Genomic DNA, 13,198 nt, shown 5'->3' on the forward strand with positions numbered 1-13,198 from the left:
ATTCCTTACTTGACTATTTTATACACAAACAGTTCATAAAACTATTAGATTCACATAGATTAGTTCTTGAAGGGGAGTAAAAATAGCAAAATGTTTGGATAAAATATAGTCTATATTGATATAGACACAGGCCATAATTCTGTAAAAACTTTTGGCAGCCAAAATTCCTTTCTTGACGATCATCTCTACACAGTAAGTGGGGGACATGAAAAAGAGGACTTGAAAACAAAAGCTTCAACGGACTTTACATTCTACGGAGGATATAAAGACATAGGGCGAGAATTCTGCCCAAACAAACCACCCCTGAAATTTCTTTCTTTCAGTTCATTGACACATTTAGGTCATTCAACTGTGAAATTTTGAGCAAGATCCGTCCCCTTAATAGAGATGAGTTAAAGCTTCATGATGAAGATACATATGCACGGAAAGGTGCAATTCTTCATGCCTCCCAATCTGAGGGAGCATTATGATTTAATAATCAATTTGGTCATTTTAGTAACTGACATAAATATAGGGTCAGTCAGGGAGGAGTAAAAAACAAGCAAATTCGTTGAATTGATATACCCCGCCTATATGCTTCTTGACACAATGGGATTATATTTGACAATGAAAAAAGCATTTTTTCAAGATACAAAGGGCCATAACTCTGTAATTAACAGATGGTGTACAATGTCATCTGGCGTGCAGCATCCTCTTATCCATATATATACTCATACCAAGTTTCAATGAAATCCGCCAAAGCTCTTCCAAGATATGGCTCCGGACACAAAAGTGCCTATAGTAAAAAGCATTTTTTCAAGATACAAAGGGCCATAAATCTGTTTTTAACAGATGGTGTACAATGCCATTTGGCGTGCATCATCCTCTTATGCATATATATACTCATACGAAGTTTCAATGAAATCCGCCAAAACACTCCCAAGATAAGGCTCCGGACACAAAAGTGCCTATAGTAAAAAGCATTTTTTCAAGATACAAAGGCCTATAACTCTGTTTTTAACAGATGGTGTACAATGCCATTTGGCGTGCATCATCCTCTTATGCATATATATACTCATACGAAGTTTCAATGAAATCCGCCAAAACACTCCCAAGATAAGGCTCCGGACACAAAAGTGCCTATAGTAAAAAGCATTTTTTCAAGATACAAAGGCCTATAACTCTGTTTTTAACAGATGGTGTACAATGCCATTTGGCGTGCATCATCCTCTTATGCATATATATACTCATACGAAGTTTCAATGAAATCCGCCAAAGTACTTTCAAGATATGGCTCCGGACACAAAAGTGCCGGAGGGACGGACAGCCGGACCGACGGACGGACGTACAACGCCAAAACAATATCCCTCCTCCGCCTCTGGCTGGGGATAAAAAACTTTTTACACTTAAGCTAATTATGTTAATAACTTGACAATTGTTAAGAATTTAGACCAGAACTGTTAAAATATTGTAGCCCTTAGACAACGATGAAAGAAGATTGTAGTCCATATATAACAGTACCGAAATATCAAGACAAAAACGTATTCAAACAATTGGAACAATTTAAACATAAACAAAGTTTCTCACTTGGTAACATGAAACATTCTACTTGTCAAACATAAAAATAGTTGGATGGTATTGGTATGCGCAATAAAAAGCAGATGTAGTTTTAAGAATGTTGGCATGTTAAACACAGCTGTGTCTGAGCTTGTTTCCTGCATTGCACAATGATGATATTTGGGAAATAGATTTTCACCCATCCATTTTGAAAAATAGGGTGATTTCATTCTTGAAATAGGGTGAAATGATTTATAAAAATGCACATTTTAAATTCATTGCTGCTTTACTTTTGTTGAAGCTGCACACTTGTATTGATTCAATAAAACTGTAAACTATCATAATTAACTTTAATAAACTGAAGTTTCATAACATCTCTAATCCTTGAAACTGTCCTTAATATAAACTTTAAACTTTAAAAAAATCGATAACATGAATTATTCTGCACTTTTTGGCTCTTGCTTTCTTGGTTCGAATAAGTTTGCAATCAACTGATATTTTGGCGCAACAATCGCGGACGTCTTTTAATCTCTCTTAAACATGTTGATTTCATTCCTAATAGAAACTGAAAGTACAGACGCTTTACAAATACATGTACAATGAGCGACGAATTATGTCAGATTGAAAACGCGTGTATGTCTTCGTCAATTATTTGGTCAGACCCTTTATTTAACTGTGAAATCTAGTCCGCAGAGCGTTTTAATAAATTTGACTGCTCCGTTATCTGTGCGCTTGCTGAATGAAAGTGTCGACGCGTTATGATAATAATTCCAAAGTTAAGAAAATTCCGAAAACGAGCAAAGAATTTTGGATCGAAGCTATTGTATTGTACACATCAAATTTGACGAATTTGCGTTAAAGTCAAATTGGTTGCATTTTTAATACGCATGATATTGTATTTCTTTGCGTTTTAAAACATTTTAATAGGGTGAAAGACGCAGATACGCAGCTTATCTGGGGCACTGTATGAATGTAAAAAACTGTATGATTCTATATCGCTTAAGCTTTTTAATAAAGACAAGATGAAGTTGATACAAGATGTATTTGAGATATTGATTTTGGAGAATGGTCCAAGGAAGTGTGCTTGAAGGATAAGATAGGATATAATCCCATCTTAAGAGGTTTATCAATAAAAGGTCAACATCCAACTTAACCCTTTCTCACTAAGAAGCAAATTGAAAATGGCTATGTGAAATCAGCATAAATCCAGAACAGCCTATAAAAACACTACAAATGTTACTAACACCCTTGTACATCAGTTTCAGCTATGTTCAAAGGCAAAGGCAAAACACTAGTGAATTAACTTTTTCTTCCACATTTACACTTTAGGATACAATTTCAATTATCTCCTATGAAACATGGAAGTAATCTTAAAACAATTTATAAGGACCAACCAACAGGTACACTGTTTCAACCATTGAGTGCTAGCTCATAATAAAGAAAGTATTTAAACCAACCTGGTCAAACCTGTTCACATCATTGGAAAGGAGGTTCACGATTTGCCCAGTTGTCGTCTTACTCAGGCCCTCATTGCTTAGCCTTAAAGACTGAAAAAGACAGGCAAGACATTTACATCAAATGCAGAGAGTAGCACATTTTAATATCTTTAAATATGAGCCACAGTAAGGGAAAACAGGGCTTAATGCATGTGCTTAACAATTTCTGACTCAGAAGCAAAGTGGAAATAGCACTGTGCAAACAGCATAAGACCAGAACAGCCTGCGAGTAACTCAAGGTCTCAAAGTAACTCTAATGTGTTGAATTTATTCAAGGACATCAGTAGAAAACAGCTCTGTCCTAAACGCAAAGGCTTACAAATTGCTAGGTTCTTCATTTCACACACCCATCTAAGAATTATTTTACATGCCTTTTAACATAAATGTTTTGTTAAAATGCTCATTTCATTTGTTCACATGCTGTTAATGCTCTTCTGGAGCAAAATTGATGCAATTTTTTTTTGTTTGGGCATTCTATGGGTACTTTATCAAACAAGAAACCGTCGGAGATGGGTTATGCTCCCCAAATTTTTTTTTGTCACAATATTGCACTTTATATTCAGATAAAAGGAAACGTTTTGATGGGCATAACTTTGGACAAAATAATACGATGGATGGTTTAGCAACTTATAAATTTCAAAGGGCCATAACTCTCTATAAATAAATCATCTAACCAGAACCCACAAATAACATGCGCATCTCCTCAAGGTAGTTAAGCTTCCCATAAAGCTTCATTGAATTTCAGTCAGTAGTTGGGGGAGCCAAGAATTGCACTATATGTACAGTTTATAGGAAATTTCAAAGGGCCATAACTCTGTGAAAAAATCATCCGACCATAACCGGCTGATAATATGCACATCTCCTGTTGGTAGTGAAGCTTCCCTTAAAGTTTAATTGAATTCCGGTCATTAATTGCTGAGAAATAGCCCGGACAAAAATTGTGCAGGGACAAACGGACACACGGACAGACGAAGCATCGACTATTATAATGCTCCCCCAAAAAAATTTGGGGAACCATAAAAAAGAAACAAAATCACTGAGTGGAGTGAGTAACAAATTTGATAAGGGTAACAACAAGTGTTCATAGATTTAACACATTATGGTCGATGTCAAGTGACTCGAAAGGATTTTAGGTTATTATTGTACAAAGGAACCTTCCTGAAAAACAAAGGCAAAGATATTAAGACCATATGGAGGGGCAAAACAAATTGCGATTACTACATTTTCAGAGACTTATGAGTTATGTCTTATAAATTAAATGAATGAGACATATGCTGTAAAATAATTCCCTCTTCCTGAAGATGCTAGGGCCCATAGACATTACTATGATTTTGCAGTGTGTTAAGACACAAGAGGGATTAGGTTTAGTAAATTCTACAACCAGTCAAGTATCCTTTCTGTACAGCAACAAAAGGTGTCAATATCCCTTTAACTGTACAACACTACAATTACCCTTCTTTACAGCAACAAAAGGTGTCAATATCTATTTAACTCTTCAACACTTCAAGTAACCTTTTTGTTTTGCAACAAAAGCTGTCAACATCCCTTAAACTCTACTACAACTCTTCAGGTTACCTTTCTGTAAAGCAACATAAGGTGTCAATGTCCCTTTAACTCTAAATTGTCACTTTCCCATGTTGGGAATGGGGCCGGGTTCCTTTGAATTGGGAAGAATGGTTTCCTTTTAGACTACTTTTGGAAATAAGGGCTGTTGTTTTTTTTTGTTTACAAATACTTCACAATTGAGAAAAAAAGTATTTCAATATTATATTTACTTAGGTTTAACTTATAGAGTTGGATGAGACATTCACTAAATGTTGAGATTTATTTAAAGAATATATTTTTTGTTCAATCCTTCAATTGGGAATTTTTAGTTCCCATTTGGGAAACATATTTTTTCCAATGAGAAAAAAAAACCTTGACAATGTGTTCCTTTAAAAGCCCCAAGTTTGAATTTAAAAACCTCTGCTCTACAACACTTCCAGTTACCTTTCTGTACAGCAAGGAGCAGCATGCAATCCTCATCTTCATGCCGATCCTCTGGACACCAAAGAAGTAAGGGTGGTGTGTAACCGCCAGTACGAGCGCACATAGACTCACTCCTCCTGCAAACAAGTAGCTCTCAGTTTTCCCGACGCCTGACCCCGGCGTGAAGTAGCGGATCAAGCCACCCAGCAGTAGGGGCTGAATGACCTTTGTGGCTTCCTGACAGTCAAAGTTCAAAGAGGTCTGTTTATAAAGGGTCAGCGGTCACAAAAGGGGAAATCTGTACTTAAATTGACCATACATTTAAATTGTCAGATAAATTTTCTATGAAGTTAAATAGTACTTAGAGTAAAAATGTCAGAGCAATTGTTATGTATATAATAAATGGTACTTTTATGAAAATTTCAGATCCAAGTTTCTTATTAAGTTTAATTTGACTAATGCAAACATTTCCAATAAATGTTTCATATAAAGCATAATGTTACTTATGTGAAAATGTCCAATCCATGTTTCATACATAGCTAAATTGTACCAGTGCTTATGTTAAATATTTCAATGATTATTTTATGTGAAAACGTTTGATCTATTCTTTTAAGACATAAAACATCTGAGAAAAATTGACCATTTACAATTGATTGAATGTCAAAATACAAATGAATGAATGAGTGAGAATTTAATAATATTGGAAATATCCGTGTGCTAGTTTGGAAAATATTGGCAGTTAATTTTAATTTAAACCATTTTTACAGAAGCATCTATTCTGTACTTAAGAGTGAAAAACATTATTTATCTCATCTAAATTGACAAAACAACACCTCATGACGTAAACTTAGCTGTATTTATTGTTGAATACAGTAAAAGCGCACATTAGAGTGATGTAATTTTGTTGATGCATATTTTTTCAGTTATTTCTGCCAATAAACAAGATTTGGGCTTTTTAAACTCGATAAATAAACTTATATGCATTCAAAATAAACCTAATATAATCTGTCTTTGTTTATAACTTTTCCACACACCTCAAGCAGTAAGATGAGCCCCAACAGCAGGTACTCGAACCCAAACATGCGAAACAGGGCTCGGAAGAGGCTGGGCTGACGTTTCCCACCCTTTGTTCTCTCCACTTCCTTCGCCCATTCTCTGTGAAGGAAAGAATAAAAAGGAAGCAGTGTTAAACAAGCAAGTTCCATGCAAATAATTATACATTGCAGGAGACATTGGTATGTGATTTAGAAATGATTTTTAATGGGTCAGTTCAGTTTATATTCCTATTTTAGTGGGTTTTTCCAAAGTCAAGTCCATTCCCAAGTAAGCCTATCAAATTTCTGGGTCTTGGTTTTTCATGCAATCAATTCACAATGCCCCCTTAATTCTGTTTGCTGCTTATCAGTATTTAAGGTTTGGACATGAAGCTTGAATACTTAAATCTAGTTTAGAAAAATCTTAAATTAAATATAACTTTCTAAGGGACTAAAAATGCGTGAAAATATGTATCTATGTGTAAAAGGGTTAAGAACCACCATTACTATACTACAACTTAAGTCAAGATTTCCCATGTAAGCTTTGTGAATACCACAGGCCCCAAGGTCTATAAGTGGGCTATCAAACAGAGGATTCATATTGATGTATCTTATCTATGCAATCCTGGTTCAATCCAGTCCAGCACTAGACCAGTGTCTTATTAGGAGTTTAGTTGAAAACAAGCTCTCCTATGAGATAAGAGCTCAAGTCACTGTCACAAGTACAATCACAAGTACAATCACAAGTACAATCACAAGTACAATCACAAGTACAATCACAAGTACAATCACAAGTAAATGACATTTGAAGGGATTTTCCTAATCAAGGTCAAAGGCATTGACGCGAAGTCATGGGTTTGATCCCCACCGTAGGAGCATTCTTTAGATATCCCCCAAAAACACCAAGGTTTACGTACTCCTCTAGTCTGTTGCCAAGGGTTTCAGACTGGTTTACTTACTCCTCTAGTCTGTTGCCAAGGGTTTCAGACTGGTCCTCGTTGACCACATTGTACATGTCCTCAACTTCCAGCTGTCTTTCATATCCCTTCTTGAATAATGGGTTCATCCACCTAAAGCAGACACAACACCAGTTCTTACATGTCACAGAATACGCCTATATAAATGTCTGGTTAACCCATTTATGCCTAGTGGACTCTCCCATCCTTCTAAATTGAATCAATTTATTTCCAAAATTAGGGGTGTCTAGTATATTTATTTCTATATTTAGAATATTTCTTACAGAAATTCCTTTAAGCAAACAGCGCAGACCCTGATGAGACGCCGCATCATGCGGCGTCTTATCTGGGTCTACGCTGTTTGCCATTAGACTTTTTTCTAGAAGCTAAGCATAAATGGGTTAACATTGATCTTTGTAAAATGTATTTATTTGTAGTACCAATCATAGACAGAAAACATTTGATGAAGTGGTTGTGATTGTTCAATAAAGGAAAACTGTTTTACAACTCAACAGGTTGGAATAAACGAAGACCAGCAGGACGGATTTACGTCCACTAGACAGTCTTGAAAAATACAAGAATGGTCAGTTAATTAACCATGAAATAAAACAATTATAATATTAAACAAGGCTGTTTGTAAAACACGCATGCCACCCAAATGGGCAGTCAGTTGTAGTGGCAGCCATTGTGTGAATCCGTTTTTGTCACTGTGACCTTGACCTTTGACCTAGTGACCTGAAAATCAATAGGGGTCATCTGCCAGTCATGATCAATGTATCTATGAAGTTTCATGATCCTTGGCCTAAGCGTTCTTGAGTTATCATCCGGAAACCATTTTACTGTTTAGAGTCACAGTGACCTTGAACTTTGACCTAGTGATCTGAAAATCACTAGGGGTCATCTGCCAGTCATGATCAATGTACGTATGAAATTTCATGATCCTAGGCCTAAGTGTTCTTGAGTTATCATCCGGAAACAATTTTACTATTTCGAATCACTGTGGCCTTGACCTTTGACCTAGTGACCTAAAAATCAATAGGGGTCATCTGCCAGTCATGATCAATGTACGTATGAAGTTTCATCATCCTAGGCCTAAGCGTTGTTGAGTTATCATCCGGAAACCATTTGGTGGACGGACCGACCGACATGTGCAAAACAATATACCCCCCTCTTCTTCAAAGGGGGGTATAATTATATTGAAAGACCAATTAGAATCTTGCATTGGCTCAATCCTTTATTATTCCTGGACCAAAAAAATTGCATGAGCTATCGTGGGTGAACGAACACTGGCGAGAGGACAGATTTCCCACAAAGAGTAAATGGGTATAAATAGAAAAGGGAAATTATAAATAACCTTTACTACTTGAGAAAACAAGAAAAATGGAAACCTTATTAAACACTGATCTTAAACGTTTGATATATTAATATATTTTGATAAAATTGATTGTGAAATCACAAGTTAGGTCTGCATGAGGTTTCATGCAATCTAACTACACACAAAAGGCCACAAAATGCCAGGGCAATACATGTACATCCTTCAAAACTCAATTTACTGAGAAGGAACAATTTTTCTATTTAAAGCAACATTGAAATTGGTTTTAACATTAGTTTAAACCTATTTATTTGAGCTCAATTGCTTCGAAAGCCCCAGGCTTATTGAAAGGATCTCGAGTCATTTACATTGAACTTTATCCAACAGGCCATTATGCAATTCAAGAAAACAAGAGCACCGCATAAAAAGAAAATAAAATTGTATAAAAAAAATTAACGCTTTCTGCGCAGATTTTTTTTTATTGCTTTGTATAACTTTTAGTACATCTTGCTTAACTGACAACTAAATGTAGGTCTACATGTTAACAATCTACGCACATATTTGAAGTGCCATACCTCCATCCAAACACAAGTTATTAAGTGGAAACTGTTTTTTTATAATTAGGACCAGTGGCATTGACCTTAGTCACGTTGCTTACATTTGCTTGAAATGCAATCCCATTAGCTAGATCTGCACTTAACTCTCTCCGTGCGGGAACCGAATTTTGAAGGCCTTTGTAAACAGTTTGGATCCAGATGAGATGACACAGAACGTGGCGTCTCATCAGGATCCAAACTGTTTGCTATTCTGATAGTATTCTTTGAAAAAAATCGAAGAAAATGCTAATTTTAGAAATTCTGCAGACAACATTTTAGCAGACGACAAATTTCCCTGCATGCAAAGGGTTAAGCTACTTACACACACATTTTCTAGGTAACATCTCATTCCCAAATAAAGTTGACAGAATTTAATCTTCGTCAAGAATCAACCCCAGATATGGAGTGTAATCTAATGATTCTCCAATTCAGGCTTTTAAAGATTATAACAGTATCCTAGTAATTCACATTCTTTAAAAGTTACTCAGGAAGGGCATTATAAATTCTTTATAATTTTATTGATAGTTATATTTATAAATGTTAGTCATTGGTGTTTAATGCCAGTCACTTATGAAAAGTCACTCCTTTAAATTCAATGCATACTTTCTAATTGGAATTTCTGATTTTTTGTCTGCACATTGTCTTCAATTTTTAATATCTGTGAACAAGTCCCTGTAAGATAACACACACCGCATAAGAAGCAAAGTGAAAATGACTTTTGCAACCAGCATTAAACCAGAACAGCCTGACAGTAACTCGCAGTCTGTTCAGGTTTTATGCTGTTTCCTGCTCATCAGTAATTAAGGGTTGGAAATAAAGCCTTTAAAACTTGAATTTAGTAAGAAAGGTATTAAATTAAATGTGACTTTCTAAAGCACTACAAATGTGTCCAAATACGTTTCTAAGTGATAAAGGGTTAAGATAACACACTCAGCATGTCTCCATCATGAGAACATTTCAACATTTCAGAGCTATTGCGTAACATCATATCGGTAAGTTTGAGTTTCAAACTGATGGAGCCTATCACAGCAATACAGTACACTGATAAGACACTAAATTTAGACATGCTGTAATTTTTTAGTAGAAAGTTTAACCTTTAAAAGGTCATTTGTTGTTTTCAATTGTTTAAAGTGATGTGCACTTTAATTAAAAAAACTATTTCCTATTTACATTAAACAGAACCACATGGGTACATAAAATTAACATACATATATATTGGTTTTCTTTCACTGTTAAGAAAATTATTTATGCTTTCTATAGATTGATAAATATGCTAGATTTTAATGTACATACTTTCTGCTGTAATATAATTATTTATTTATAAGTAATGTGTTCGGATAACTAATCAAACATTGTACAACAAGTTTAGTTGATTTAAGGTTGTACTTAGGTTTCTTTATAGCACACAATCAAAATCTTGATACAGATTGAAGAAAAAAGTAAAAGTTCTCTTGAAACCTGGGCAAAAAGGAATAACAAAGAACCATTAAGGAGCATTAACTTCAGGGCAACAAATAAGGATCAATTTATGGTTTTTGCAATTTGTATTTGACAGAAAACGAACTGAAATAACAAAAACAATCATGATCGTTTTGATTATGTTAATGGAGAAACGAATTGCAATTGACTATGTGTCGTTTTATCAGACTTCCTGAAACTCAACAGCCGTCAGTTAGACATTTAGTCTAACTGGTCGAAATTTTCTGTCAGACCTTAGGTTATCATGTCAGACCAAAGAAAATACGTGAAATTTTGAACAAAACTGAGAAAAATGTAAATAATTAGAAATACACAAATATTGCTTTACCATTTTAATTTTTATCATATTACTTGGAGTAACACAGTAAAGTAAAAAAGTTTGTTAACATTCACTTCCTCATTATTGAAGTCACTAATAAAATCACTATCTCAGTATGTGTATCGTATCTATTTTAAAGCTTTATGTCATCTTCACTGTCGTCTTGTTCACAGTCTTCTTCATCATCATGCGAGTGTCCAGGCTCGGGCAATCGCTCTGGAAAGAAAAGATAACATCATTTTATTCTTAATCATATCGTTTTGAGTTAAAAAGTAATTTGTTTAAATTACCTTCCTGATCTTGAAAGTCGTTACAGAAATCAGATAACTGATATTAAATTATTTACTACAAATTTTATTCAAAAAAAGGAAAAGGAAAACAAAATTACCTGGTTAAAAATCCCTGTTAAACTCCATGCCAGTTCCTCGATTTTGTTGAAAACTGCAAGCTGTTGTTTTGTTTTGTTTAACTTTCGTTTAAACTAAAAGTCGATCGAATGAAGGTCAAATGTACCCATCCCGGCTTGAAGCATGCACTTATTTGATTGTCGACAATATGCAGGGAACCAAATGTATTTCTAGAACATTCTTCATCGAACACAGACAGATTATTTCCCATTTTTGACAAGAAGACTTTGGACCAATCAACAGCAGGTTACCTGACCGGTGAATACACTTGAATTTCACAAAATCTGCTTTTTACTGTGTATTTTGCTGATGTTCTATAAATACTTTTTATTACTTGGGAAATCCCAAAAATATTTGTGTCCGACATTTTGGGCAAACGACTTTAGAATTTCCATTTTCCCCTGACTGTTTGTGTCCCACATGTCCATAGGTCCGATGGAGTTTCGGGAAGTCAGTTTTACACATACCGTTTCACGCTGAACCGCTTTTGAGAATTATTATATTGTGATCTTTAGTGCACTCATATTTGTAGTAAGTTTATATAGACACTTGATTTTGAATATAATTGGAAAATATGTGTGAGTGTGTTTTTGTAAAAACAAATACCACAGGTGGTTAGCATGTTGCTATGATATTAATTAGTGAAAACATCATTTTGAATAATCATATTATAAAAAAAAATTCACTTTTCTGAAAAAAAAATTCACTATCAAATATATATATAACAAGGTATGCAACTCAAAATCACCCCAAAAAGGGGTGCATCGCTCTGAACAGCCATATCTTCATCAATTGTGCAGCGATTTTTACGATCTCGGTCTTATTCAACGCAGAAATGAATTTCCTTTCTGGAAATGTATATGTCTTGCAATATTTTTACAAATGCTGGGTCAACTTTTAAGAAATAACAGGATACACAACTCGCATGACCCAGTTGACAATCATCATGTATAATTTTTCGTTATAATATGATTATTTATCATTCAAAATGATGTTTTCACTAATTAATATCATAGCCACACGCTAACCACCTGTGACAAATACATGTACTTCAAAATTGAGAATAAGTGATATCAATATTATATTTACTTATAGAGCTGATTTTAACATGAACCACATGTTGAAACACAATTCTTTGAAGCAACACAGCCACACAATCTAAAACATCATGACAAAGTTACGGTCACCTGATATTTGACAATGTTACGGCTTTTAGACAATATCTTTTAGTGTTTCATAAAAAAAATCTGGAAGTGTTATTTTAAAGTCTTGATTGTTTGTTGTTTCATTCTTTGCATAAATTCAGAAAAATGCTGTTACTGTTCTTTCTTCATATATCAATTATTGGTCCCTGGAGGAATCATTATAGTTTTTTTTTATACATCTCAAATTACAATTGCGTGTTTCCTTTGTGGCCATTGGTCCTCAAGCAGTATTTCTTTGAAAATTTTATGTTTTAATTAAAACTTAAATTGCTGAATTAAATCATTGTACATTTGATAATCACATATTAAATAATTCATTATTTATTATTTAAAGCAAACGGAATCTCTAACAGACTAAGGTCAAACACAAAGACTTACCAGAAAAGCAACTTGGAAAGCGGATTCGCCCGTAAAATCGGGTTAGGATTGTGGTGTCTGATGGACTCATCCATATTTAACGAAGTATTTTATCGATCACCAAATGTTAAGCATCGTTATTCAGGTGGAACATGCCGACATCTCATTTCAAGCTATTATGAAATCGAAAACGGATACTGAGTATTATTATGTCATAAACGATTCACCCTACTATCTTGGCTACATTCCACTTACATTATAAATCTTTACTCCGTGAATTCATATCCTGCCTGGTTGCGCCAGATAATATATTTTCCGATACATATTTACCTCTACCGTTATCGAATGATATATCATGGATAGATCTTTAAACTATTATACTAATTATACTTTTCCAGTAACTTTAAAGATAAATGAAATGACCGATATACAAATGTCAGTTACACATAATACATATGTTTGCTTACCATACATATCATATCAAATTATATATGTTGATTAAAATGCCTGGATTTGCATAATCAACACAGTTT

The 13,198-nt window shown here is 34.5% G+C and overlaps 1 protein-coding gene across 7 annotated transcripts in view; it reads right to left on the reverse strand.

Annotated features, from left to right (window-relative positions):
* Positions 1 to 12,853, reverse strand: part of LOC127835371 (ATP-binding cassette sub-family C member 4-like) — a 105,869-nt gene extending 93,016 nt beyond the window's left edge. For 6 of the 7 annotated variants that reach the window (XM_052361764.1, XM_052361763.1, XM_052361765.1 and 3 more), the window contains exons 1-5: positions 12,687 to 12,853; positions 6,994 to 7,104; positions 6,035 to 6,155; positions 5,022 to 5,237; positions 2,994 to 3,083 (exon numbers count right to left, since the gene is read on the reverse strand). In XM_052361764.1, coding sequence (XP_052217724.1) covers positions 2,994 to 3,083; positions 5,022 to 5,237; positions 6,035 to 6,155; positions 6,994 to 7,104; positions 12,687 to 12,760 — 612 coding nt within the window. In that variant the 5' untranslated portion in view covers positions 12,761 to 12,853. The other variant, XM_052361769.1, reaches the window with a different exon arrangement.
* Positions 12,854 to 13,198: the final 345 nt, after the last annotated feature.

The sequence above is a fragment of the Dreissena polymorpha genome, chromosome 6 (genome assembly GCF_020536995.1).
Source record: "Dreissena polymorpha isolate Duluth1 chromosome 6, UMN_Dpol_1.0, whole genome shotgun sequence".
NCBI lineage: Eukaryota > Metazoa > Mollusca > Bivalvia > Myida > Dreissenidae > Dreissena > Dreissena polymorpha.